The sequence below is a fragment of the Syngnathoides biaculeatus genome, chromosome 20, assembly GCF_019802595.1.
Source record: "Syngnathoides biaculeatus isolate LvHL_M chromosome 20, ASM1980259v1, whole genome shotgun sequence".
Lineage (NCBI taxonomy): Eukaryota > Metazoa > Chordata > Actinopteri > Syngnathiformes > Syngnathidae > Syngnathoides > Syngnathoides biaculeatus.
In genome coordinates, this window is record NC_084659.1 from 7,301,302 (window position 1) to 7,327,492 (window position 26,191).

Sequence of the window (26,191 nt, forward strand, 5' to 3'; positions counted from 1 at the left end):
CAGCGCCCTTCTACCAATATACTCATTCTCTCGCCTCCGGACATGTCCAAACCATCAAAGTCTGCTCTCTCGAATCTTGTCTCAAAGACATCCAACTTTGCCTGTCCCTCTCACGAGCTCGTTTCTAATCCTATCCAACCTCGAGAACCTCAACATCTTCATTTTCGCTACCTCCAGTCGTTTCTTCAGTGCCACCGTCTCTGATCCGTACATCATGGCCGGCCTCACCACTGTTTTATAGACTTTGCCCTTCATCCTAGCGGAGACTCTTCTGTCCCATAGATCACCAGACACCTTCCGCCGACTTTTCCTGACTAAAACGTCTAATCGCTTTCATTTGAAGTTAGTGAGTGATCGTGCAGCACTGGTTGTAATCATCTTTTGAATCTTTTATTCACCATGACGTAACATAACGCAAACTCTAACTACATGACGATATGACACGGTTCAGAACTGCTTTTGTTTTGCTGCGTTTTAGTCTTCTGTCAGGTCGACGCCGCAAATGAGAATTCTCTCGATTGCCTAAACTCAAGAGACGAAGGCTTATCATATAAAAAAATGGAAAAAAAATGCATTTGTCTACTGTCATTCAGTGATTATGCTGCTCTGGCCGCGTTTCCTCCGTGTGCGTTTCCATGTGTTTCTCGAGTTTGGCCTTGGACGGGAAGGTCTTCCGACAGCGCCCGCAGTTCGGCTTGGCGGGTTTCGCGCCCGAGTGGCGGCGCTTGTGCCACGCCAGCTCGGACGGGCTCTTGAACTTGAGCTCGCAGGCGTCGCAGGCGTATGGCCGCTCGCCCGTGTGGACGCGGCGGTGCAGCTGCGCCTCGGTGAGGGTGAGGAAGGACTTTTCGCAGTAGCCGCAGGGGAAGGGCCTCTCGCCCGTGTGGATGAGGTGGTGGCGGGTGAGCGCGTAGGGTTTGGCGAAGCCCTTGCCGCAGTAGGTGCAGGGATAAGGCCGGGCGCCGGTGTGCGAGACCATGTGCTCCTGCTGGGTCTTCTTGCTCTTGAAGCGCTTGTCGCACAGCGAGCAGCCGAAGGGTCGCTCGTCCACATGCGAGCGGTAATGTTTAGAGAGCTCGCCCTGGGACAAGAAAGCCTTCCCGCACTGTGAGCACAGGAAGGGCTTCTCGCCCGTGTGCATCCTCTCGTGGCGGGCCAGCACCGACGCCAGGGTGAACCTCTTGGCGCAGTGCGAGCACTGGAAGGGGCGCTCGCCCGTGTGGACGCGGAGGTGCTTGACCAGCATGAACCGCAGCGAGAAGCGCTTGCCGCACTGGCCGCACTTGTGAGGCCGCTCGCCCGTGTGCGCGGACATGTGCCTCTTCACGTCCGATCGGCGCGTGTACGTCTTCTCGCAGTGCGCGCACTTGAACTGCCGCTTCACCCGATGCGCCTGCCGGTGCAGCGAGCGCGCCAGCAGCGAGTCGAAGCCGTCGCCGCACTGCACGCAGACGTAGCGCTTGGCCACGTGCGACCGCCTGTGCTCCAGCAGCTCGCCGGCCGAGCCGAAGCTGCCGCTGCAGATGGAGCAGATGTGCGGGAGGCGGCTCCCGTCCAAGTGGCAGCGCTTGTGGTGGGCGGTGAGAGCGCGCAAGTTGGCGAAGGACGCGGAGCACTGGGAGCAGGCGAAGGATACGACGGCGGCGTGCCACTTGCTCTGGTGCTTGGCCAGGTCCCACGAGTGCTGGAAGGTGTGATCGCACTGCGAGCAGCGGAAGGGCCGCTCGCCCGTGTGCGTCAGTTGGTGGCGCCGCACGTCAGACGGGCGCGTGAACGTCCTCCCGCACGTCTCGCACGTCAGAGCTTTTTGCCTGCTGGCGGCCCGGCAGGAACTTCCGGAGACGTCGTGAACGGCTGCGCCGCCGGGCTGCTCCGTGTCTTCTTTTGGGAAAAGCTTAATGGATGTAAAGATTTCATCGGTGTCGGAGGGAGTCGGAGCCGAGTTGGATCCCGAGAGCTTGCGGTAGTCTTCGGGGCGAACGCTCTGCATGTGGAAGTGTGGCGGGCTGTTGTCCTCGGAGTGGTGGAAGGGACACCGCGAGCACGTGAAGATGATGGAGGTATTCTCGTCGGAATTGTCTGCGGGTAAAACAAGATATAAATACAAAATATTTGTCGCGCCTACGATCACACGCTTACCTTTGTCGCTTTCTTTGATGGCGATCACAGACGAGGCAATTGGCTGATCAGCGCGAAGGCTGCGGGAGAAAACGGCAAAGTCAACGTGTAGCCCATTTCGTAACCAGACAGCTGGGATAGGCGCCGGCTCGCCCGCAACCCGAGACGCACCTCTTTAAGTTACACCAGCTGACGGATGCATCCGTCGGTGGACTGGACGAGTGCTGCGTTTCATAGACAGGAACTTCAGTGGTGGGGGGAGTCACATCCTCTTGAGCAGAAGACCCCTTTACTTCAGGGCCCGGCTCCCCGTCGCCCTTTGCCTCCTCGAAGGTTTGCTGGGCTGCAACCGGACGGTCCGTAGCCGAATCGTTTTCAAGACCGTCCTCCCTTGACGCCAACGTTTTGGTCAGCAACTCTAACACTGTGGCCACATCCAACGCCTCGCTCGCGGGTTCCTCGGCGGGAACCACCTCCACCTCGTAGAGTTGCGTCTGAACTTCAGCGACCGTGTCCTGGACCTCCGGCTCAGTGAAGACCGTCACCACGCTGTACTGCTCAACCCCGGAGAGAGCCACGGGGTGGAGGACATTGGCGTAGTTGTACACTGACTTCGGACCCGGAGTTAGGTTTGCTTTTTGAGACGGAGGGATGGACAGAGCGGACATGATGCAGCTGCCGATGGTGGAGGAGGGATCGTCTGGAAGAACCATAAACATGAGTTAAACTTCAACAAACAAGACTAGTCCAGTTTCTTACATTCAACCTCCTTGGATTTCTTGGATGACTGGAAACTCACACAAATTATGAACTGAAATACTCACGTTGCATTTTAAAAAGTCCCGCAGCCTTGCAGTGCTTGAATATCATGGCCAGCTCTTCCGGGGTGGATTGGACGCAGTCGTCCAAAACGGCGGAAGCCGAGCCCAGCCAGGCGGATGTCTGGAATGAAAACACGTCAACGGTGAATTTTCGAGATCAACAAAATACAGGAAAAGGTTGAGTGAATACCTGCTTGAGGTCCGGAACTGGGAGCAGCTTCTCTAGTTTTGAGAGGAGCTCCCACAGTAACACGTGTAGGGCTGCATCGTACTTTTGGCCATATTCTACTGGGAAGACTTCCTATTTGAATACAAATTTTTAATTTAACAACAAATGAATCAGTTAATTTTAGGGGATATCAATTCGTCAGCTCAACCTGAAAGAAGTAAGCGCGCTCAGCTGGATCTTTCAGGAGGCTCTGAACCAGGGCAATGAAAGTGGACTCTGCTGTTTTCACCTCGCCATCGCTCTGCAAGCATACATTTATTACAAGGACGAATATAGATATGAAGCCAAAGCTTGTCATCACTGCACTTACATCTGCGGTTACTGGAAGTCTCTCCAAGTGGCTCTGGATCATCTGAGAGTCCACGGAACCTCGGACGGAGCCCTTGCACAGTTCCAGGATCAACTGCGATGTATGGAATGTGAATAATAAACGATCCCAGTGAAGATGAAGAACGTTTTGTTTCATTTAAAACAACCACAAGTAGAGTTTACCCTCGCTCTGAGGCCCAGGATGAGCTGGGCTCTCTGCTTGCGGTTCATCAGTCCGGGCATGGCCTCGGTCACCGCGTACACGAACTCCTGGAGTTTGTGGTAGTTCATCACGTCTTTCTGCTTGGCCAGCTGCCACATGGCGGCAGAGCACAGCTGCCAAGGGGGCACCAGGAGACGCAGGGTCGACAAGGGAGGACCGACCTCTGAAAAATGCAAACAGTTCAATTAGACATTCACTATGATTATTATTATGATTCAATGGGGAATACAAATGCAATTACAATCTAATCTATATATTCGACTGCTTGCAAGATGTTCACAGTAAAAGTAATGTAATAATTACGATATTAAACCTAATTTTCACAAATCACTAACGCAACACCAGCAGCCTGATTGACAGGTTAGCTAGCTAGCCGGCGAGCTAACGTAAACAGACGACAGAAATGTTTATTGTTCACATACGTACGGTTCATTTTTCTTCTTTTTCTTTTTCTTTTTTGAAGACGGGCCAGTCGTGAGAAAAAATTCCCTCAAGGCTTTAGCGACATAAAACTGTTTAATTTGCGAGTTAGCATGCGCTGGGACGACGCAAACATCCGCTTCCTGAAAGTCACTCCTGCGTTCTCGCCTTTCAAAACAAGAGTTTTGACAAGCTGTGCGCATTCTACAATGATGTACTTTAAATAGCTCACAGCAATATTTCCTGTTGAAATATTTTTTAAAATTTCACTCCAAAAATGGGATTAATTAATTTGTTGTTAAAAAAAAAAAATAGCTTGGCAAGACCGGATGTTTGTATCAGTCCGTCACTTCAGAATTGAACGAGATTAAGCATCTTCTCGCGAGGTCACGCGATACCATACTTTGTGGTCACATGAAATAGTCAACAGTTTACGTTCGTGTGCACATCATCTGCACATTACCGCAGCATATGAAGCAGAATAAATTCAAATTTGCGCTCAAATTACTAAAGTGTATCTAGGAAGAGTCATGGACGAGGACGGACTTCCGATTGTGGGCTCCGGAGTCGATCTCACGAAGGTTGGTGTCAAGCTAGCCAGGAAATGAATATAAATTAAATCAAATGCATGTCAAAGACACTTGACTGAGTTTTAAATGATCTTTTGACAACCCAGCAACTATTTGCAACACGCAGAGTCAACCTTTTACCATTTCCAAGTTTTTTTTTCATTTTTTTTTTTTACATAATTTCTTTTCCTGTTTTAGGTCCCTGCTATTCAGCAGAGAAGAATTGTTGCTTTCCTCAACCAGTTCATCGTCCAGACGGTTCGCTTCCTCAACAACTTTTCCATCGTGTGCGAAGAGGTTTGTCTTTTTCTAATCACACTCATGATCACCTCCTTTTTTTTAAAGAAACAAGACTCACAAATCCAACTTCCCTCCATAGAAACTCGCCAACATATCCCTGCGCATCCAGCAGATCGAGACCACGCTGTGTATCCTGGAAGCCAAGGTTGGTTCTTTTGTCTTTTTGCACGTCACGTTTCCTCCATGACGGAACGTCTTCCGGCCCGTGAGCAGCTGTCCTCCATCCCCGGACTGGAGGACGTCACGCTCGAACCTCCGCAAAGCGTTCGGGCCAACGGAACCGACGTCCCCCCGGACGTGATCCTCCCCCCTTTGGAGGTGCGACTCCCGCCTACTATCTTCCTAACGATCATTTCTCCTTTTACGAAAGACGATCCGCTCCGTTTCAGCCTCCTCACGGCGCTCCGGAAGACGCGACGACGCCCAAAGCGGAGGAGGTCAACGTCGTGACGGTGGCCAAGGATCCGCGCTACGCCAAATATCTGAAGATGGTTCATGTGGTGAGCAATCACGGACGTCTCTTAATCGTTAGAAAAATTTACATGTATAAACTACAACAGTAAAACTTGGCTCCAATATGAAGTAGTCAGTGTACAGCTTGTTTATCTGTACCTTTATTGTCTCTTCTGTTGTTGTTTTTCTCGGCAGGGCGTTCCCATCATGGCCATCCGCAATAAAATGAGCATGGAAGGTTTGGATCCGGACTTGCTCGAGTGAGTCTTAAAAAAAAAAAAAATAATCTCCTCCTTTTTTGTCGTGTTTTGATGCTTTAACGTGACGCTTTCGCTGCTGGCGGCAGCAAGCCGGACACCCCCGTGCCAGACGCGGGTGGAAACACCGGCGAGGACGGCGTCGTGGACGCTTCGGACAGCGAGTCGTCCTTCAGCGACTGACGTCTCGTCGGATGCGACGCGGCCCGCGCTGGAGGTCCGTTGATGTGGTGTGCCTGGGAGCCTCAAATGTGGAGAATTAGCCAAGTGCACTTCCTCAGGATGAAGCATTTAGTGGGTGTTCCACACTTAAAATGTTCAGTGAGGACGTTGTAGTTCTCGCTTACTAACGTTGAACTCGGTATTTTATGCTAAATAGGATTCCATGTTGAAAAACTCGTTTTATGTCATCACATTCTAGCATAAATTATCCATTAGTGGGAATGTGGTCAAAATGGATAGATGGAAAATGGTGTTAACGATGGGATGTTTTCAAATCAACAGTTGTGGTACGTTAAGACTTCTCTTTTAACTGTTGACATGAGCAACCTTTTATTTTTTTTTTTTTTTGGGAATAATTATGAGTGAACGAATAAAGGATAATGATGCGATTCCATCCAATTTCAAGTTGTTGTCTGTTTCTATCGCAGAAAAACCAGACATCTTCCTTTGATTATAAAGGTACGCCGAAACACGACTGCTGTCCTGGTCTTTCAACGGCACCGTCAAGGTGAACGGCGTAATTCCCGGCCTACGGAGCGCACCGAATTATAAACCTCACCCAGTACATTTGTCAAGGAAATACCATTTGGTACATACATAAGACGTACCTGTGTAAAAGCCGCAAGTGCCCACGTTGAAAAACAAGATATTTACAAAGATGGTACACAGAAAGACTTTTCAAAGTTTTAATAACTTAGCTTACCTTAACATAGCAACAACACGGTAGCACGAACAGGGCTGGTTTAAAAAAAAAAACTAAATCAGAGATGCGGCAGTAACGTAGCAGGCACACACTAGCGTGGCGCTAACACGGCCAGTTAAAAAAAAAAAAAAACATACCGGTAAAAATCACTGAGACACGGCAGTAACACAGCAGCAACACGCTGGCACAGCGTTGACGCTAATGCAGTGCTAACAGGGCCGGTTAAAAAAAAAAAAAAAACATACCGGTAAAAGTCACTTCTTTGGCACATATATTCCACCAGTCTCACTCTTAACTTTTCAGTTCGAGTTCCCCCTTGTGGTGGTTAGAAAAATAATGCACAAATTAGCTGCATCACTGCATAGGCCGCAGGGTTGAAATCGTGTGGAAAAAGTCCCGGCAAATGGTTAGACTCCTGGCCTCAGGTGTTGCTAAGCTAACTAGCTCGTAAGACAAGTCAAGGGTCGCAAACTGTACGGAAAACTAAAGAATGTGCTTGAACATAAAGCCAAACTAGTGCGTTGTTTTATTTGTAGGTAACTGCTCACCTTAGAAGTCCTAAAATGTAACGTTTGACACTTTAAATTGAACTCGTCGGAAAAAAATGACATAAAGCACGTTGCCCGTCAAGTTTGTTTTATAAAGGACAATTTTAGCTTAGCAAATAACAACACATGCATGTATTCATATTCATGGCTCATAAAGTGCAGTACTTACAGTACAGATCAATCCTGAGCTGGCACAATTATAAAATCTGTTGATTCTTTGCGACGTTAAAAACACAGATCAGAAGAGCGCATAGCGGAAATAACAGATGTACAAAATGGATTATTACTAATATTCACTGGCTTACTCCATCTTCAACTGAATAACTGAAAGATCACCACGAGAGGCAACAACTATGAATGTATCACAGGAAAGTGTCAAGTTTAGGCTCAGTTATGAAACGTGCTGATTAAAAAAGAGATTTCAGTATATCTAAAAATGTCTGAGCAAGTGGAAATGTTTTGTCTATCAAAAGAAATGATCAAAGGCTTTCAAAAGATGACAAAACGGACCATTTTGAACAAAGCGCTCTGCGCACGCTGTGAGGCTGCTTTGCTCGGGAGGAAAAGAATCTCATAATTCAACGACGACAGTGACGAAAATAAGTATTTGAACACCTGAGAAAACCAACGTTAATATTTGGAACAGGAGCCTTTCTTTGCAATTACAGCGGTCAAACGTTTCCTGTAGTTGTTCACCAGGTTTGCACACACTGCAGGAGGGATTTTGGCCTCACTCCTCCACACAGATCTTCTCTAGATCAGACAGGTTTCTGGGCTGTCCCTGAGAAACATGGAGTTTCAGCTCCCTCCAAAGATTTTCTATTGGGTTTAGGTCTGGGGACTGACTCGTCCACGCCAGAACCTTGATATGCTTCTTATGGAGCCACTCCTTGGTTTTCCTGGCTGTGTGCTTCGGGTCATCGTCATGTTTAAAGACCCAGCCATGACCCATCATCCTCTCCTTAATACAGTGCAGTCCTCCTGTCCCATGTGCAGAAAAACACCCCCAAAGCATGATGGTACCACCCCCATGCTTCACAGTAGGGACGGCGTTCTTGGGATGGAAGTCATCATTCGTCTTCCTCCAAACACGCTTAGTGGAATTATGACCCAAAAGTTCAATTTTGGTCCCATCTGACCGCAAAACCTTCTCCCATGACTCGTCTGTATCATCCGAATGGCCATCGGCAAACTTAAGACGGGCCTTGACATGTGCTGGTCTAAGCAGGGGAACCTTCCCCGCCATGCAATGTTTTCAAACCATGACGTCTTAGTGTATTACCAACAGTCACCATCGAAACGGTGGTCCGGGCTCTTTTCAGGTCATCGACCAAGTCCTGTGGTGTAGTCCTGGGCTGATTCCACAACCTCTCTAAGGATCATCGAGACCCCACGAGGTGATATCTTGCATGGGGGCTCCACTCCGATTGAGACTGACCGTCATGTTTCGCTTCTTCCATTTTCTAATGATTGCGCCAACAGTGGAGCTTACCAAGCTGCTTGGCCATTTCTCCGTAGCGTTTTCCAGCCGTGTGGACTTGTACAATTTTGTCTCTGGTGTCTTTGGAAACCTCTTTGGTCTCGGCCATGTTACAAGTTTGAGTCTTACAGATTGTACAGGGTGGACAGGTGTCTTTATGCAGCTAACATCCTCATACAGGTGCATCTGATTCAGGACAAGACATGGAGTGGAGGTGGACTTTTAAAGGCGGACTAACGGGTCTTCGAGGGTCTGAATTGTAGCTGATAAACAGGTGTTCAAATACTTATTTACGGTTGTATCACACAATCACTGCACCGATTAATGCGGCTCAGAGGAAACTTACAAAATGTTGACTGCAAAGAGCCCGAGTGGTCTTCAGGACTATGAATCATCAAGAACCTGATCGACGTAAACATTGAAGCACCTCGTTTGCTCCCCTGCGAGCGGCAACGTTTCAGCCGGCGACGTCGTCACGCCACCCTCCGCAGCACGTAGAGGATGCCGGCGTTGTCGATGGTGACGAACGTGGAGAAGTCGGGCGAGACGTGGGTCTTCTTTAGCGCGCTTCCCGTGGGGTAGAAGGTCTGCAGGGCTTGGCCTTTGTCCACGTCCCACCACTGGATGAGGACACCGTGACGGATGAGGTTTAGCAGCGTAAAGAGAGTGTGTGGCGATGTTTTCCCGCACCTTGACGTATCCGCCGGTGGAGACCAGGAGGGAGTCGTCTGGGGAGAAGTGCAGATCGGTCACCCAACCTCCGTGGAGCGAGTCCAGGCCGTCCTTTCCGTCTCGCGAGCAAATCTTCAGCAAGGATCCTTCTGTGACGCTCCACAGCTGTCAAAAGTCGTCATATTAATAAAACAAAATTAATGCTGTACATTGTGCGGTCAAGTTTAAGGATGTTTGAGGGGAGCCGGAGGAGGCGGAACGTACCCGGATCTCGCCTCCGTCGTCCCCGGTCGCCAGCCGTCGCCCGTCCCAGGAGAAGCGGCAGCTCCGGACGCAGTCTTGATGGCCGCGGAGTTTTTGGACGCACTGCCACGACTCACAATGCCACACCTTCAGGCCCAGGACAAAGATCCGTTCAGCAAAAAATAAAAAAATACTACTGAAGAATAGAGCGCGGCGTCACGGCTCGGACCTTTGCGGTCTTGTCGGCGGAGGCGGTGGCGAAGAGACGCCCATCCGGGGAGACGTGACAAGACAAAATGGCTCCCTGGTGAGCCTCGATGTGCTGCAGCTCCTCGCCGCTTTCCAGCTCCCACACCTTAAGAGAGCCGAAGAGATACAGCGTAACGTTTCCCCGCAAGATTTGGTAGTTTTACGACGACCGTAATTTCGGCCTACAAGCCGCGACTTTTTTTTTCCCACGCGCTTTCAACCCTGCGGTTTATGCGGTGATGCGGTTAACTTGTGTATTTTTTCTAACGGCCGCAAGGGTGGACTCGAGCGGAAAAGGTAAGAATGAGACCGTTGGAATATATGTGCCGAGGAAGTGACTTTTACCGGCCCTGTATGCACTGCGCTAGCATTGTGCTAACGTGTTGCTCCTGTGTTACTGGCGTGTCTCAGTGGCATTTATCGGTAAGTTTTATTTTAACCGGTGTGATAGTCTGAGCGCTCCCCCGTGCTGAAACGTCCCCTTGGGATTAATGCAAAAAAGAATTTGGGGAATTTTTCTACTTTTTCTACATCCGTGCCAGTCTGAAACTTCCCCGTCCATGCTTCTTCCGCGTGTTCGCTTTCGCTCCGCTTCCCTGTGTTCATTTTCGCTCCGCGTGCATTTCGCAATGATCGTCTCGCAAAGCCGAACACAGCGAATGAAAGAATATAGAAACAAATGCGAACGTATTGTTTGTAATTGTTTGCTATTTATCAACTGGAAAGCACGTTCCAGCCGAACATTCCTCTGTTGATTCTTGTTCAATGCTGGATCGTGCTCTCCAGTTGATAAATAACAAACAATACGTTCGCATTTGTTTCTGTATGCTTTCGTTCGCTGCGTTCGGCTTTGTGAGACGTCCGTGGCGAAATGCACGCGGAGCGAAAATGAACACGCAGAGGAAGAAGCATGGATGGGGAAGTTTCAGACCTGCACGGATGTAGAAAAAGTGGAAAAATTCCAAAAAAAAAATTCTACGCGCATGCGCAATTTAACCTGAAAAAGACCTTTGAGCACTGGGAGGGCTCAGACTGTCACACCGGCTAGCGTTAGCGCTAGCATTAAACTCTTTCTGTGTATTTCAATGTGGGCACTGGCGGCTTTTACACAGCTGCGGCTTATGTTTGTACCAAATGGTATTTCCTTAACAAATGTACTCGGTGAGGCTTGCAACCAGGTGCGCTCCGTAGGTCGGGAATTACGCCGTTCACCTTGACGGTGCCGTCGAAAGACCAGGACAGCAGTCGTGTTTCGGCGGGCGACAGCGCGGAGAAGCATCGGACTTGCTCCTTGTGGCCTCGCAGCGTGAGACACTCAGACGACCGCCACTTCCACACCTGCGCTCACAACGCAAATACATCAGCGATCTAAAGCCGGACTGAGGAAGACAACCCGGTGGGATGAGCCCACGTTGATGCTGGTGTCCTCGGATGAGGTGATAAGCGTTTGGCCGGCGTGGACAAACTGGCAGTGGAGCACCGTCCTGGTGTGTTCCAGCAGGGTGGCGAGAACCTTCCCGGACGGGATGGCCAGAATCTGCAAGAAATAACATCATAACTCAGCTCAAACGAATAAAATGCTAATATTCCGTCGACCTGTAGAAGCTACACGAGAAGGTCAAAATACGGAGCGTGTTACCTGCACGGTCCCGTCCTCCGTGCCAAAAGCCACGGCGGGAGGCTTCCCGCACAAGCACGTGCACCGGATCCGCGACGCCATCTCCTCGGACTGAAAGAGCAGCGAAGCCGCTCTGCCGGCGCGGACCTCCGTCGGGCAAAGCACGCGGAATCAGTCAACCCGTCAAATCGATTTGTTTTCCTACATGCACGTTGCCGCCGGCTCACCTGCACTCTGTTGCGATTGTCTGCCGCCGAAACCATCAGTTCTCCGTCTTCTACCGGACTGAAGAACGCATCCGAGTCTCTCTTCAGGCGCACGGCCGAGGTGGTGTGGACCTTGTTTGTCTCCCACAACTGCGACGGGGGGAAAAAAAAAATGAGATTAGATTGATTTTGACAAGTTTATTCACAGTGAAATGCGAGTACGCGGTCGAGTGCGTCTCACCCTGACGGTCTGGTCGTCGGCGCAAGACAGGAGCTGCGAGCCGTCGGGGGAGAACTGGACTCGCTGGACCCAACTCAGGTGGCCGCTGCAGTCGGCCATCTTCTTATTGTCCTCCAGGTCCCACAGCTGGAAGGGACGCAAAGTTCACGGGCTCGCCGTTTGAATCTTGGGTCATCAGAGTCGAAAAGATGGGAGGGGGTGTGGGGCAAAGTATGGCCCGTGGGCTGCTCATGGCACCCTCCGGTCTTTAATCCGACCCACATGGCATATACGTTTTTCAAGAGTCCCGTCATATTTGTTAAATTAAATAAAGTTTTTCTTCCCCTAAAATTGATGAAAAGTAATTCATCCTTTTTTTATTCGTCGCATCAAATTTGTGAACAAAGACATTTGAAATACAGTATATATATATATTTTTTTTTTTAAATCATCCGTTCATCAATTTTCTGAGCCGCTTATCCTCAAGAGGGTCGCGGCGGTGCTGGAGCCAATCCCAGCTCTCTTAGGGCAGGCGGCCGGCCGGGTACGCCCACCAATCGCAGGGCACATGCAGACAGACAACAGTCACACTTACGGACAACTAAATAATTGGAATAAATTCAAATTATTATTATTATTTTTTTAATTAAACTTGATTCCGAACGTTATATGTTGACAAGCACGGCACCAGATTCTTTAAAAGTAAAAATATACGTTCATTTAAAATGTTATCTTATTTTAAAATTGGTAAATTAACTATGTTACATTAATAGTACATAATACAGTTTTATAATGATGAATTATTTTGGGGGAATTTGGCTGTGTTTGCCCACCGCCTCCGATCTAGAAGGACGTCTCGTACCTCCACCGCGTAGTTGGAGAAAGCAATGGCCAGCAGGTTGCTGGTGGGACACACGTGACAGAACTGGACCATGCTCAGGCGACCCGTTCGGATCTCGAACAGCATCCGCGACGTCTCCACGTCCATCACCTGCCGCAAGACCGACGCTTCAGCCGCCGACTGCGTCGCAATCCACACGCAGACGATTCGACGAGCGCTCACCAACACGGCGCTCCTGACGGCGCACACCACCCGCTTGCCGTCGCCCGTCCACGTGCTGCACCTGACCGGAACCTCCTCCCCGGCGTCCGCGCACCACTCCCGCACGTTGATGGTCTTCCACTCGTTGGCGGAGGACACCTCGAAGAGCTGCAGTAGGCACGCGTAGACGGCGCGTTCCATTTAGTCGGGAAACTTTTGGACATTTTTCCGTTGCAAATGGATTCTTATTGGTCACCTTAACGGTGCCGTCGTCGGAGGAGGTGGACAGGTAGGCGTCGTTGGGGGAGAAGCAGCAATGGTTGACGGGCCCGTAGTGGCCGAACATGGTGTTCTGGGAGGAGGGCTTGTTCAGGTTCCACAGCTGAAAGCGCGCACGGAGACAGATGACAACAATACTCACAGCGCTATATTAAATTTAGCTCCTTAATTATGGATGCGAGTGTGAACGGTTGTTTGTTTGTAGGTGCCTTGCGATCGGCTGGCAATGGTAAAGGTTTTGGCCGACTGCCACCCGCTCATACAACGGACGGACGGATTATACTGCCCCCAGGTGGCCGAGGAGCACAGGCCAGGAGGAGCAGCACCACGTCCGCTGAGTTGAAGCGAAAAATGTCTCAAACGAACGCGCGGATTCACCTTGACGTTCATGAAGTTGTCGTTGGAGCAGGTGGCCAGCAGGAGGCGGCGCGGCATGTTGGTGAACTGGCAGTGGTTGACCTGCTCCTCGTGCTCCTCCTCGAAGACCCTCAGCAGCGAACCGCGCTGCGCGTTCCACACCTGACAAGACCCGCGGACACAAAAGTGTGGGGAAAGCCCGCGAGTGTTATAAAGTCAAACAGTTTTACCTTCACTTTCCTGTCACTGGAGCAGGTTGCTACGAGGCGGCCGTCGGGGGAGAAGGCGCAACAGAGAACCTCGTCGTCGTGGGCTTGGATCTCGGTGAGCTTCTCGCCGGACGTGCTCCGAAACACCTGGAAACATTTTGGAAGATTCCATCATCCGTTTTCCTTTTTTAGAAACAATCACTCGGAATCGCATACCTTGAGCGTCTTGCTGGCGCCGCAGGAGGCGATCTTGGACCCATCGGGGGAAAAGCAGGCGGCGTACACGGAGCCCTGGTGGGGGTGGATCACCAGCCGGGACAGGCTCTCCACGCTGCTCTTGTTTCTGGAGATGGAGACAAAAATTAATGAATGAATAAATCCATCCCCCCCAAAAAATTCAAAGAGGCCTTGCCGCTCGCTCACAGCCAATCAAAGTAGAGTTTCCCACGACTGGCCCGTTCTTGCGCCTGCTGCAGGGCCTGTCTGTAGACTTCCGAGGCCTGAGGCTGCGACAGAGCCAGCTGGACCACGTCGGGGAAGGGCCGCTGCTCCAGCTGGTGGCCGTTGAGGGACAAAAACTCCTGGAAGTCACTGCGCACGCCGCTGTTCTGCAAGGACCGAAACTCCTCAGACTCCGAAAAAAAAAAAAAAAAAATCCGGCACGCTACATTCTGGACTTCACTTACCTTTTTGTCCAGAATGGGTCCGTATTCCACAAAGTCGTTGAGCAGATGAGCGGGACCCAGTATCCGGGCCTTGTGGGCGACCCAGTCCAGAGAGAACATGAGGCAGGAGAGCTCCTGGGGAGACGACAGCGCCGTCAGGAAAATGGACTCCACTCCCTGACTGTTTGTGCACTACCTGGGATAGGTTGGCTTTGGCCATGTGGTAGGTCAAGAACCGGATCCAGTAGAGGCACTCGCCGTCGCCGGACGTGGGCGGAGCTTCGCTGTAGTGTTGCTGGTACTGACGCACCACCTTGGTGTGAAGGTTCTGTGACAAAAACACCCACGCGTCAGTCAAAAAGCAACTTCGCTTTGCGAGCTGCCGCCATTACGGACCTCGAGCTGGGCGCGGTTCTGCTCCACCAAGAAGTCCAGCTGGAGGTCGTGGAGGTAGTAGAGCAGCGGCCTCTTGTGACTCTCCATAAACAGCAAAGACTTGTTGACAAACTCCTCCAGGATGTCCTCCACCTCCTCGGGCTCGAGATCCCACAGGATGGACAGCACCTGAAGAACCGTCAAAGTCTCATTCGGCACATAAACAGGCCTGCGAGTTATTTTTTCAGATAATAACACCCCCCCCCCAAATGATAATAATAAATGAACCAGAAATTGTCACATTTTTAATGTGCTCGAGCACAGGTGTCAAACTCAAGGCCCAGGGGCCAGATCCAGCCCGCTGCACGATTTTATGTGGCCTGCAAAGGCAAATTATGAGGATCAACTCCCATGATTTTTGTTCAAATCTGTACCAAAATATCAATTTGTCGTGTCATAAATGATAATGCTGAGATATTGCAAGCATTGTTGCGTACCCAAGCATCAGCAATACTTTAAAAACACATAAACCTCCAAAACCAGCTCATAAATTTCACGTGTTAATATGATGGGGTGAAAGATTTTCATGGTTTCACAATTGTAACTATAATGTGGCCCGCGACAAAAATGAGTGCTAGAGCTAGAAATATATATATTTTTTAAAATGAGGACAGTTGACTCAGTACCGTAAACCCTGCCCACAGAGCGCACCTGGTTATAAGCCTCGATACACAGAAAGAGTTTTACACTAGCGAGGTGCTAGCGTTAGCACGGGGGTCGTGTTAGCGCGGCGCCAGCGTTAGTGCACCTGGTTATAAGCCACGGTGAACAGAAAGTGTTTCAAGAATTTAACAGTAGTGCGGCGCTAGCGTTAGCGCACCTAATTACAAGCCACGGTACACAGAAAGTGTTGAAAGGATTTAATGGTAGTGTGGCACTAACGCCAGCGCCGCATCACTGCATAAACCGCAGGGTTGAAAGCGTGTGAAAAAAGTCACGGCTTGTAGGCCGGAAATTACAGTACTAAACAAAGAATAGTCACAGTATTTTTTTTTTTTTTTTAAATCTAGCTACGTTTATTAGCAACGTTTACCCTTTATCCTTATTAAGCCTCATTTTTGCAGTGTACGTACACGCCGAAATTGTGTGGGTGACGCCCAAACTTGGGGACGGTTTTATGTATGTAAAGAACATTTGAAAGAATCCGATTCACCTTGGCGGGGATTTTGACGTCCCGCTCGAGCACGGCGAGGTCCCGGTACAGCTCGCGGTGCTCGTCGGGCAGCACCTCGATACTGGCCGCCATGGCCTGGTCCAGCGCGTCGTAGTCGTACGACGACGACCGGCGGATCCGCTTGAACTGCTTCTGCTGCAGCTGACGCAGGTAGTAGCCCCAGCGGTCGGGCTTGTCTTTGAGCAGCGCGCCGATCAGCGAGACCACCAAGGGGGAGCCTGGAGCAGACAAAACCTGATTAATTATGAGAAAAGAAAAGATTGCTATGTTTTTATATATATATTGGGATCGCAGCGCACCTTTACATTCCCTCACAATACTCCGACCTTCCTCAGGCAGACCTTCGGGAGTTTTTCTCGTGTACAGCGCAAGGATCTCCAGTGCTTTGTGGTCGTCCAGACCGCTCTCGACCCCGACTTCGTACTTGGCACCTGAACAAAGAGTTGAAGGGTTTGGTTTTCATCCGGAACTTGGAGCACGGCGGTTGGGAATCGAGTGACTCGCTTACCGCTCACTGAGTCGGTGAGGCTTCTATTCCTGGTGGTCAGGAGTACGCGACAGTGGATATCAAATGATTTTAGTACCGTGCTGTCCCAGATGTCGTCAAGGATCAGCAGAGATCTGCAGACCGACGGGTAAAGTTTAACTCCCGAGAAGAACCGTGATCAAATCTGATCATATTCGGCAAATATTGGACCTGGGATATCTGCGCAACACGAGGAAGCGCAGACGTTCCTTGGCCTCGTCCAGGGAGGTGGGAGGCCGCTGGAGGGCCTGGGAGTCCAGATTCTGCTCCAAACGGAAGCACAGCGCTTGGATCTTCACCAGCAGGTCGGCTTTCTCCAGCTGGCCGACGGACAGCCAGTGGACGCCTCCTGGGAAGCACTCTGTGGTGTAAAAAAAAAAAAAAAGACGGGAAAGAAAGTGTGCAGATCCGATTGGAGCGTAGAAACAAATTGAGTTCGGAGATCCATCACCTTCAATGAGTCCTCGGTCCCGGACAGCTTCCGCGGCCAGGACGGATTTCCCCGAGCCGGCCATGCCGAATACCGTGACCCACCCCGATTCCTTCTGGAGACGGTAGAGCTTCTCCCGGATGCGGTTGACCGGCTCGGGCCGGCTGACGAAAACCACGGGCCTCTGAGGGACGCCGCCTTCGCTAAGAACTATTTGGACTTGATGGAAAAGGAAGCAAGCGGTCAAAAAGGGGGCAGGAACCGTGATGCCGTGATCCCGAGATTCCGACTTTGAAAGTTTCTGGAGCTTTGCAACCCTGATCCTCACCGTCAGAACTCTTTGATGATGCACCAGGAAGGCCGCCCTGAAGCAAACTGGCCAAGTCGCCGTACGCCTCCTTGACCAGAGCATTGTAGAAGGAAATGAAAGCATCGTTGTCCTTCCGGAGCAGCGCTTCCAGCAGCGCCGCCGCCTGCTCTTGCCTGCTAGGCTGCACAAAGACACAAGATCAGCGCGTACTTCACTTGGGTCAAAACGGATTTTTGAGTTCCGCCGACCCGGCTGCTGATCCTCTCCTCCTCCTCGCTGCTGAGCACGCCGTCGCTGATCATGTGATCCATCAGGTAGGCGGCCTTGACGTCCTGCTCCAGGTTGCGGCGGAAGCGGAGCAGGCAGCTCCGCGCGCCTTCGTCCAACACCATCGCCGGACATGCAGCGACGTGACGATCCAACGGGAGATACTGCAATGGAGACACTCTTTTTTTTTTTTTTTTTTTTTTTTACATATTTATATCCGTGGCAAAGATAAAACGCCATCAGAAGCCGTGACCTACGTTTACTTACATAAATTCATTCAACATTTGTTGCATTAAATTGTATTAATGTACCCAGTCTCCTGCCCGAAGATAGCTGGGATAGGCTCAAGTAACTCCCGCAACTCTATAACCCCCTCAGATAATGGATGGAAAGATAATTAATAAACTTTGACATGTCCAGAATAAGTGAAATCATCCAAATCTCAACACAATTGTGGAGAGATTTGTCTCCAAACAGTATCACAATGAATGACAAAATGCCCAGAGTATCAAAAACAAAACTAGCGCTAATGCTTCCAAACAATTTCCAAATGACGTTTCCAGCAAATACAAAATTGAATTGGAATTCCTCATTTAAAAAAAAAAAAAAGTATATTCTCATGGTTTATTTTACAAATTAGAACGTTCGCGACACTCTTCTGACATGTCAAGACAAGTTCGCACCCACCACCTGTGCTGAGAAACAAAGAAAGTGATAGCGGAAGTGCACTTACGAATGTCTTATTTTCTCCGCCGGGGAGGATATTTGACAAATTGAGTATGTCCTTAATTTAAAGTCACGATATCAAGTCAGAAGTGAGTAAATAACTTGTTTTTAGAAGCCTCACGGCCGATTCTTTAGGAGTCGGCTTCCTTGTTGACAGTGAGAGCCACACCGGAAGAAGGCGACCAATAGTATGACAGCGTTAAACACGTGACACGTAAAGTCGTCCGCGCTTCTTGTTGGTAACCGGGCAAAACTGGTGATGCCTTTACGGAATTCTCGTTTGTTGGAAAAATAGAGAACTCTTGAAAAAAAAAATCAGTTAAAAGCCACATCGCATGAATTTTTTTTTCAATTATGAACAGCGGAAATCAACGAAAGCGCAAAATCTATATATTTGTCTTCCACAGAAAATGTTTGTTTAAAAATGTATGTAGCATTTCTTGTAATTACGGACGACAAGCAAACGTACCAATTGAGACAGGTATGAGGTCATTTGTTTATCTCAAACATTTGTCGTGATTATGCAATATAAATTCCCCTGTCTATAGATTTTTTTAACGAACGACTGCAAAAACATCAAAACGCATTATTCGAAAATATGCAAACACCTGCAACAATGCTGCATGATTTAAAAATTTTTATTATATTAATTGTCATACAGAAGGAAACATTTTGAATAGAAACTTCAGTTCAGGTAAATAATTGCTTTTCTGTTCTGCACATCTTTGGATCCACGTTGGACGCAGAATCGCTCTGGAGCTCAGCACCTTTGACCTTTTTTTTTTTTTTTTGTGCATCCACGCTGGTTCTATCAAGCCAATGCAGGAATACGGTAACAGACTACAGTACCGAGCCGTGTAACAAACATCACGCGTCACACAAAGTGACGTACAGCACAAACGTCTGGAAAATCGTCCCCAAGTTAAACAAGCAAAGACGACGACCGCAAAAAATGTTCTCGCGTATACAACATACAAGAAAAATCCATTTTTTTTCAATAGCTCCTTTAAGAAGCCAAGACCTTTGTAATATGAAATATAATACAACTTTAAAACAGCCATAATGTGTTATAGATACCTGTGTCGATACTTTTCTAAATATATGACTCATAAATATAGGATGCTAAAAAGTATAAATTAAAACCAGTGATTGCCAACCACTTTCATCCGATGTGCAGGCAGGCGGAAAAATGAAACGCGCTCCCGCTAAACGGGAAATTCATAAGCAGAATAACGGCTTAAAGCTAAACAGGCCCATCTTCGTGACTTCAGTGTTTTTTGGGGTTTTGTGCGCCGTTTTGTTTTGCAAGATAAAGGTTGGGAAAAAGCGTTGCGTATTAAAAACTTTGCTGCAAGTAAAGTGAGCTCGATTCCTAGGAGAAACAAAATGGACGTGTCCAGTTTATTGGGGGGTGACGCAGTCCTGAGGAGGGGAAGGCGGCGACGGCGACGGCGACGGCGGGGGCGGGCCGCTGCTGAACATCAGTTTCCTGATGATGTCGGCGTAGAAAGGTCCATACACGGCCTTGTTGTAGTTGACCAGGGACAGGAACTTGGCGGCCAGCGAGGCCAGCTCCGGCCCGACGGCGGCGAGGCCGGCGGGCGTTTGCTCCAGCCTGGCTTGAGGTTTGGGATCGCAGATGAGCGCCGTGAAGTAGTGCTGCACGCGGTCCTCTGCGGATGAACACAAACAAGGGACGTGAAGACACGGCGACACGCGCCCGGAAGCGTCCGGAACGTACCGACGAGAGTGCGGATGGGGTTGTCTTTGTGGGCGATGCTGCGGATCTGGCCCGTCAGGGTGGCCTGCAGCGCCGGGCTCAGCGCGGGGTAGCCCCTCTCCGCCAGGGACTTGCTCAGCTCGCTGCAGACCTGAGCGCCGACGCCCACCAACGCCTCCTGCAGGCTAAAACTCCTGAAAATACACAAAATAAGATCAAACAGTCAGAACCAGAACCGGCAACAATACATTCGTGTGTGTGAGTGTAGCATGCGCGTGTACTCACGGGTTGTGCATATTGTCGAGCAGCACGGCGGTCATCCTCTTGAGGCGCTCGGACAGGGCCGCCACGCCCTGGACGGGCCCCCCGACCGTGCTGTAAACGATGAGCAGAACCTCATCGACCGCCTGCCACCGCCTCAGCTGGGCCTGCACCTCCCGTAGGCGGCCCTCGTCCGTCATCCACGTCTAAAGGCGCCACACGGAAAGAGCGTTTGCGCGTTATCCGGCACAGACGTTTTAGAAGTCCGCCACTTTCGTTGTTTCTCTCACTTAGAAATAATGACACCAAACTGGACAGCTGCGCAAGTATTTTACACAGTCCCCAAATTTCCGCGGTTCAGCTCATTTAAAGGGCCACTGTCATGAAATGCGTGATTTTTTGCGTGATTTTGACGTGTGTGGCTTTTTGTCACTCCCGCCGTGAAAATCCTCTCGGGGGATTTGTTTTCGAGAAGAAGCAGGAAGTGCAAAGGACGACAGCTTGGTGGGTTCCAAATGACGGGTAGGTGCGTATGGAGCTACAAAAAAAAATAATAGTTGTGGGGGGAGGGGAGGGGGCGACGTAAACCTCTCAGAACGTAACAAAAGATCCATGTATGTAAGTCAGAGGGGTGGCTCATCTCCACTGCGCGGAGGTGGATTGGGCTTGGCCGCAGGTGGTTTGGCGGTGATCCGCATATCATCTAAATATGGCTCGAAACGATAGGGTAATGTTGCCCCGGTCACTTCACTCAATTGTGAGACATTCTCTTCTTTGAAAAAAGATTCCGTGTCCCATAGTAGGTGGGTGGATGAGCCGCCGGGCTGGCTAATGCATACTGTCCGGGAGTCTGTTTTTAGTTAGAAGTGATCCGCATATCATCTAAATATGGCTCAAAACAATAGGCTAATATTGCCCCGGTCGCTTCACTCGATTGTGAGATGTTATCTTCTTCGGAAAGAGCTTCCGTGTCAGAAGGGGCGTGTCCCATAGTCGGGGCCACAGCGTGTTTTCATTGGCGAATGTCCGGGGTGACATCGCGGACAGAAGATGCAGCCAATATGGCGACCGTTTATGTTTATAGGGATGGCACTTGGGCTTTGAGGACATTTACAGAACAATTTATAAAGTAAGTCCACTCACCTCAGGGAGCGGTCGCTTGGTGTAGTCCCACATGAGGATGTGTAGGAAGGCCACATTAAGGATCTGGAAGGGTCCGGGTAGACACGGCTGCCCTTTCCCCTGATTGCTCGGCATGGTGGACAGAAGCTCCTCAAAAGTCATTTTGATCCAAGCGGCGGTGTGCTTCAAAGCACCTGACGGGAGACACCCCGACAGAAAGACGTCAACGGCGGATCGCCTTCACCCCCGTCAAGGTGGGGCCCGGGCGCCGCTCACCGGGCGTCTTGTCCAGGATGCTCTGGAACTTGGCCCTCTCGTACTCGACGCTCTGCTTCTGCATGACTGGCCGCAGGTTGTCGATGGTCAGGTTCACCACGTCGGCCTTCATCAGGTCCAGGACGCGGAAGATCTCCCTGGCGGGCGAGGCGCTCAGACCCTCAGCCTTGATTGAATCCCTCCTTAGCGGCAGTGACCCCGCCTTCAACCACACGGGCTGCGTTTACCTGAAGAGTGTCACGATGTCGCCCGAGCTCTCCTTCAGTTTCTCGATCTCGCGGTCGCGGACGGGAGCGCACAACTTTCCCATGACGCCGATGACGTACGAGGCGAGACCCGCGATGTCCACGGCGTCGTTTTCCGCCTGCTGTCGGATCAGGTCCGTGTCCAGCGCCTCCAGGATCTGCGTCCGCATGCGGTTGGAGCCCGGGTTGAGGAAGGACAGCAAAATCTATCCCGCCCGGGGTGGGGTGGGGTGGGGGGGGGGGGGGGGGGTAAACGCCGCACGTCAGCGTTCGATTGAGCGACCCGGTCGCTTGCGACTTTCTACCTCTCGGATTTCCTCCAGCAGCTTGATGGCTTGCCGGTACTCGGGCGGGTCGTCGTTCAGCTCCGACTCCACGATGTCCCAGAACGCCTTGTGGACGTTGTCGCGGACCATCTTCCACAGACTGCAAACGCCAAATGTTAATAATCGCCACTTAAAACATTTGACATGCACGTTGGAAAAAAACTCAATTTAAAAAAAAATAATAATAATTGAGAAAAGATTGGAAACAAAGGGTGCCATGGTGGAGTAGCTGGTAAAACGTTGGCCTCACAGTTCCGAGGACCCGGGTTCAATCCCGGCCCCACCTGTGTGGAGTTTGGATGTTCTCCCCGTGCCTGCGTGGCTTTTCTCCGGGTACTCCGGTTTCCTCCCACATCCCCAAAAAATGCAACACTCTAAATTGCCCCAAGCTGTGATTGTGAGTGCGTCTGTTTGTCTCGATGTGCCCTGCGATCGGGTGGCGACTAGTTCGGGGTGCACCCCACATCCTGCGCGTCGACACCTGGGATAGGCTCCAGCGCTCCCCGCAACCCTCGTGAGGATAAGTGGCAAATAAAATGGATGGATTGGAAATAAAACGTGATGAAAGCCGTGACTCTCTCGCTCTTTTTTTATCAATAAATCATATTTATAAGTGAGACCAAACATTTGAATGTTGTATATACAACATGGGGGAGGAAAAAAAAAAAAAAATCAATTAAAATTATTTGGGTGACTCCAAACTTTTTAATAGAACGGAATATGAATAAAAAGCCCAAAAATGCAAGTCCCATTTTTATAACACCTGCGCTAGTGCGGACATGAACTGAATCCATCCATCCATTCGTTTTCTTAGCCGCTCATCCTCACAAGGGTTCCAGGAGCGCTGGAGCCCGTCCCGGCTGCCGACGGGCAGGAGCCGTGGTCACACCCTGAACTGGTCGCCATGGAGACAAACAACCACATTCAGTATCACACCGATGGGGGAATTTAGAGTGTCCAATTAATGTTGCTTTTTTTTTTTAGATGTGGGAGGAAACCAGAGTGCCCACCCGGAGAAAAGCCACGCAGGCGCGGGGAGAACGTGCAAACTCCATACAGGCGGGGCCGGGATCGAACCCGGGACCTCAGAACTGTGAGGCCAACGCTTTACCAGCTGACCCACCGCGCCGCCCGTGAACTCAACCCTTCATCTTTAATGTTTCCCAAACTTATTTGAGCAATGCTCCGAATTGACGCGAAAAAAAATCTCCTGGCAAGCTGCAGAAAAAATAAAAGTATATTTACGGAAAGAACGATCATCTTGTGTCACTGAGGCAAAGTAAAATCTGGGCGTGTTGATTTGACACAAAGCCATTATTCCGTCGTATGAATGGAAAGGTGGATACACAGGTTTAGTGTCGCTTCTACCATTCAGCGGAATTTGCTCCACGTTGTTCGACATGTCGCTACACGTCCGCGGCATCTGCGGACGAACAACGACGCATCGTTTGTACGAAATAAGTGAAACGGGCCTCACATTTCTTCCCGCAGTCGTTTTCCCGACTCCGTTTATACAACTTTGTTTATACGACTTTGCCCGCAGCGGCCCCCGGGCTTCGTTCCTCGCCGCGGTGCGAATATTTGCGCGAGGCGTCAACGGCGGCGGTTTGGTTCAATAAACGACGACGGCTTCGTAAGCGTGCGTATTACCCGTCCTCGGGGAGGGTGCGCGGCTCCAGGTGGAAGTCGCGGTTGACGACGATCTCGTGGAACAAGCTGAGGTTGGAGAGGTCCCTGGCGGAGCCCATCACCTCGTCCAGGCTCAGCGTATTGGGAGGGCTCGCTGGCGGGGAGGCAAGACATATTGTATGCAATGTCATTTGATAATTAATCATTTTGGTCATGTCATCAAAAAATGACTTTTTTTTTTTTTTTTTAATGGAGGCACTCACAGGACGGCGTGCAGTGCTTGCTGGAGCCCTCGCTGGTGAAACTCTCGCGCGAGCAGTCCGTGTCGCTGGCCGACGCGGCGCTGTCGCAGCGCCCCGGCGGCGGCGGCGACTCGCCGTCGCTGCCTTGCTCGTCGCCGCTCGAGGTGGAGGGCGGACGCTCGTTGTTCAGAGGCATCGTTGCGCTGCGGCGGTGACCGGAGGGCTCGATTATAAATCCCGACCGGGCTCGAAATTGTCATTTTGAAAACCGAACGCGCGTTTGTGTCTTTTGCGCGGTGACCGCGAATTTCTTCGAGGCCAGTCGCCACGGAAACGGTTGCTAAATGATGCAATAGACCGACAATTGGGCAACAACGCCGCCGTTCGCACTTTTAACAGCGTCTTGTGCTCAACGGTGACGACGCCTCGGTCAGATCGAGTGTCTCCGTGGCAACGTGGCCAAACAAGAGGCCTGTTCGATTCCGGGATCCGCTTACATTTGACTTGTTTTATTGTGAAAGTGTCACAAAACGAGTCGCCCAGGGGTAGCAAGCGGAAAAGATGATGACATCACAGCAACCACAATAGGCCGCTTGGATTATTATGATTATCCGAAGCTTGAAAAACGTGCTCTTTAATGAAGTTGTAATGCCTTTCGCGTTTTATTTTTGACTGTAGAACAACATTCTTGAAATTAGGCCCCACCGAGCGTCCGTCCTGCTATCTGGAGCTAAAAATGAAAGCCCACTCCCACTTTGGTTTAAAGATAGCACTTGTAAAGTAAGGGGGGAAGGGGGGGGGTGTTATGTGAGTGAGTCCCTGCAGCGGAGTTCATGACATCATCCGCACGAGCAGATAGCTAGGCCACATTATTAAAAAAAATAAATAAATAAACAGCAGGCCAATTTCCACGGATTATCCAGACAAGATTCCGGACGGGGGATTATTTGTGGCATCTGCGCTTCCTTCACAAGTGACAAAACGGCGACATTTGCCATAATAGATTAGATTCAAATCCCTTTTTAAAAAATATAATCACAGTTTTCTTGCAGTCTGGCAGGGGAATTCAGTCATAAAAATGATGCAATAATACAAAAACAAATGGATTTACGAGCAAGGACCGTGAATAAAAGTGTGGAAAATATAGGATGGATCAGTGGTCGATTCAATTGTGCATCAATGTTATGATTGCGGGTGACGAAGTGTCGGGACAAAAGAGGTCCAGATTGCTGCAGCACAACGTAAACAAAACGGGGTACAAAAGAGGCGGGGCTTAAAGGACACAATCGCAGCCCCATTGGCTGGTTCCACACGTCTATCATCGCAACATGGAAAATCTTTGGTTCAGAGCGGAGCACATGGACACAAAAAAAAAATAGAAAAAAATAGAAATGCACACACGCGTGAGAACCTTGTACACGTGATCTGTACTCCAGAATCAAACAATAACAATACCCGATAAAGTATTTTTAAAATAATAATCAAAATTTGTAAAGCCGAGATTAGCACACTGCTGCTTGTTCACCCGTAGCTGTTTCTTTTGCACCTTTAAAACATTTACGGACGCTTTAAGGCATCATTTTAGTGCGTAAAAAAACACAACCGACTTATTATTTTGTGGAAAAGAAGCAGAAGCAGCTGTAAACACGACGATTTCTCACACGAGTTTTCATTGGTGGAGCAAAAGTCGCATTCGAGCTCGGCGACAAACGAGGGCTTCGCGATAGTTTAAAGAGATCAAAAAGTACATCGGAAACGTGTCCTTACGGTATTTTAAGTCGCCCGGACTGGAGACTGGTCGGAAAATAGTTGTTTTGTTAAAAGAAGTTTGCTGGTTTATCGCGTTGCAATCTTGGGACGGTTTAAAGGTCCTTCGATACATCCGAGGAGATGGGGGAACGAACGGGCGGCACCATTTGTGACACGCGGGGGGGTGGTTTTCGCGCACGGGAACAAAAACAAGGCCAGATAGTAGGGCGTTACACAATATGTAAAAAAATATATATATATATATATATATAAATACCATGAAATAATGAGATGATTATCATGGATTCTGTGTACATTTTGATCGGATGTAGAACAAAAGC

The 26,191-nt window shown here is 49.9% G+C and overlaps 4 protein-coding genes across 7 annotated transcripts; 1 reads left to right on the forward strand and 3 right to left on the reverse strand.

Annotated features, from left to right (window-relative positions):
• Positions 1–583: 583 nt before the first annotated feature.
• si:zfos-932h1.3 (zinc finger protein 888) lies at positions 584–5,183 on the reverse strand. 4 transcript variants are annotated; one of them, XM_061806416.1, is made up of 9 exons: positions 5,048–5,183; positions 3,661–3,863; positions 3,479–3,571; positions 3,317–3,409; positions 3,130–3,240; positions 2,943–3,060; positions 2,290–2,818; positions 2,140–2,198; positions 584–2,079 (listed from the first exon to the last, which is right to left on the reverse strand). In XM_061806416.1, exons 2-9 carry the CDS (start codon positions 3,796–3,798, stop codon positions 590–592), a joined length of 2,631 nt encoding a protein of 876 aa, XP_061662400.1. In that variant the 5' UTR covers positions 3,799–3,863; positions 5,048–5,183; the 3' UTR covers positions 584–589. The 4 variants fall into 4 exon arrangements, with proteins under 4 accessions (XP_061662400.1, XP_061662397.1, XP_061662398.1 ...); XM_061806413.1 differs by lacking the exon at positions 5,048–5,183 and adding an exon at positions 4,127–4,308; XM_061806414.1 differs by lacking the exon at positions 5,048–5,183 and adding an exon at positions 4,123–4,308.
• Positions 4,514–6,312, forward strand: washc3 (WASH complex subunit 3). Its single transcript, XM_061806420.1, has 7 exons — positions 4,514–4,701; positions 4,888–4,986; positions 5,069–5,134; positions 5,203–5,307; positions 5,379–5,489; positions 5,638–5,702; positions 5,789–6,312. The coding sequence occupies exons 1-7, from the start codon at positions 4,651–4,653 to the stop codon at positions 5,880–5,882; spliced, it is 591 nt and encodes a 196-aa protein (XP_061662404.1). The 5' UTR covers positions 4,514–4,650; the 3' UTR covers positions 5,883–6,312.
• A 76-nt stretch (positions 6,313–6,388) lies between these two features.
• Positions 6,389–18,448, reverse strand: apaf1 (apoptotic peptidase activating factor 1). The gene is made up of 27 exons (XM_061806412.1): positions 18,288–18,448; positions 17,536–17,718; positions 17,306–17,468; positions 16,999–17,196; positions 16,719–16,908; positions 16,530–16,642; positions 16,321–16,452; positions 16,001–16,239; positions 14,809–14,976; positions 14,609–14,740; positions 14,434–14,547; positions 14,171–14,355; positions 13,964–14,090; positions 13,769–13,894; positions 13,560–13,700; positions 13,159–13,284; positions 12,924–13,070; positions 12,723–12,851; positions 11,882–12,007; positions 11,662–11,790; positions 11,456–11,581; positions 11,228–11,353; positions 11,029–11,154; positions 9,797–9,922; positions 9,589–9,714; positions 9,343–9,489; positions 6,389–9,272 (listed from the first exon to the last, which is right to left on the reverse strand). Exons 2-27 carry the CDS (start codon positions 17,677–17,679, stop codon positions 9,126–9,128), a joined length of 3,753 nt encoding a protein of 1,250 aa, XP_061662396.1. The 5' UTR covers positions 17,680–17,718; positions 18,288–18,448; the 3' UTR covers positions 6,389–9,125.
• A 454-nt stretch (positions 18,449–18,902) lies between these two features.
• On the reverse strand, positions 18,903–26,009 carry tcp11l2 (t-complex 11, testis-specific-like 2). Its single transcript, XM_061807572.1, has 10 exons — positions 25,869–26,009; positions 24,123–24,304; positions 23,881–24,013; positions 22,210–22,330; positions 21,887–22,110; positions 21,660–21,796; positions 21,405–21,577; positions 20,286–20,467; positions 20,022–20,194; positions 18,903–19,953 (listed from the first exon to the last, which is right to left on the reverse strand). Exons 2-10 carry the CDS (start codon positions 24,295–24,297, stop codon positions 19,682–19,684), a joined length of 1,590 nt encoding a protein of 529 aa, XP_061663556.1. The 5' UTR covers positions 24,298–24,304; positions 25,869–26,009; the 3' UTR covers positions 18,903–19,681.
• Positions 26,010–26,191: the final 182 nt, after the last annotated feature.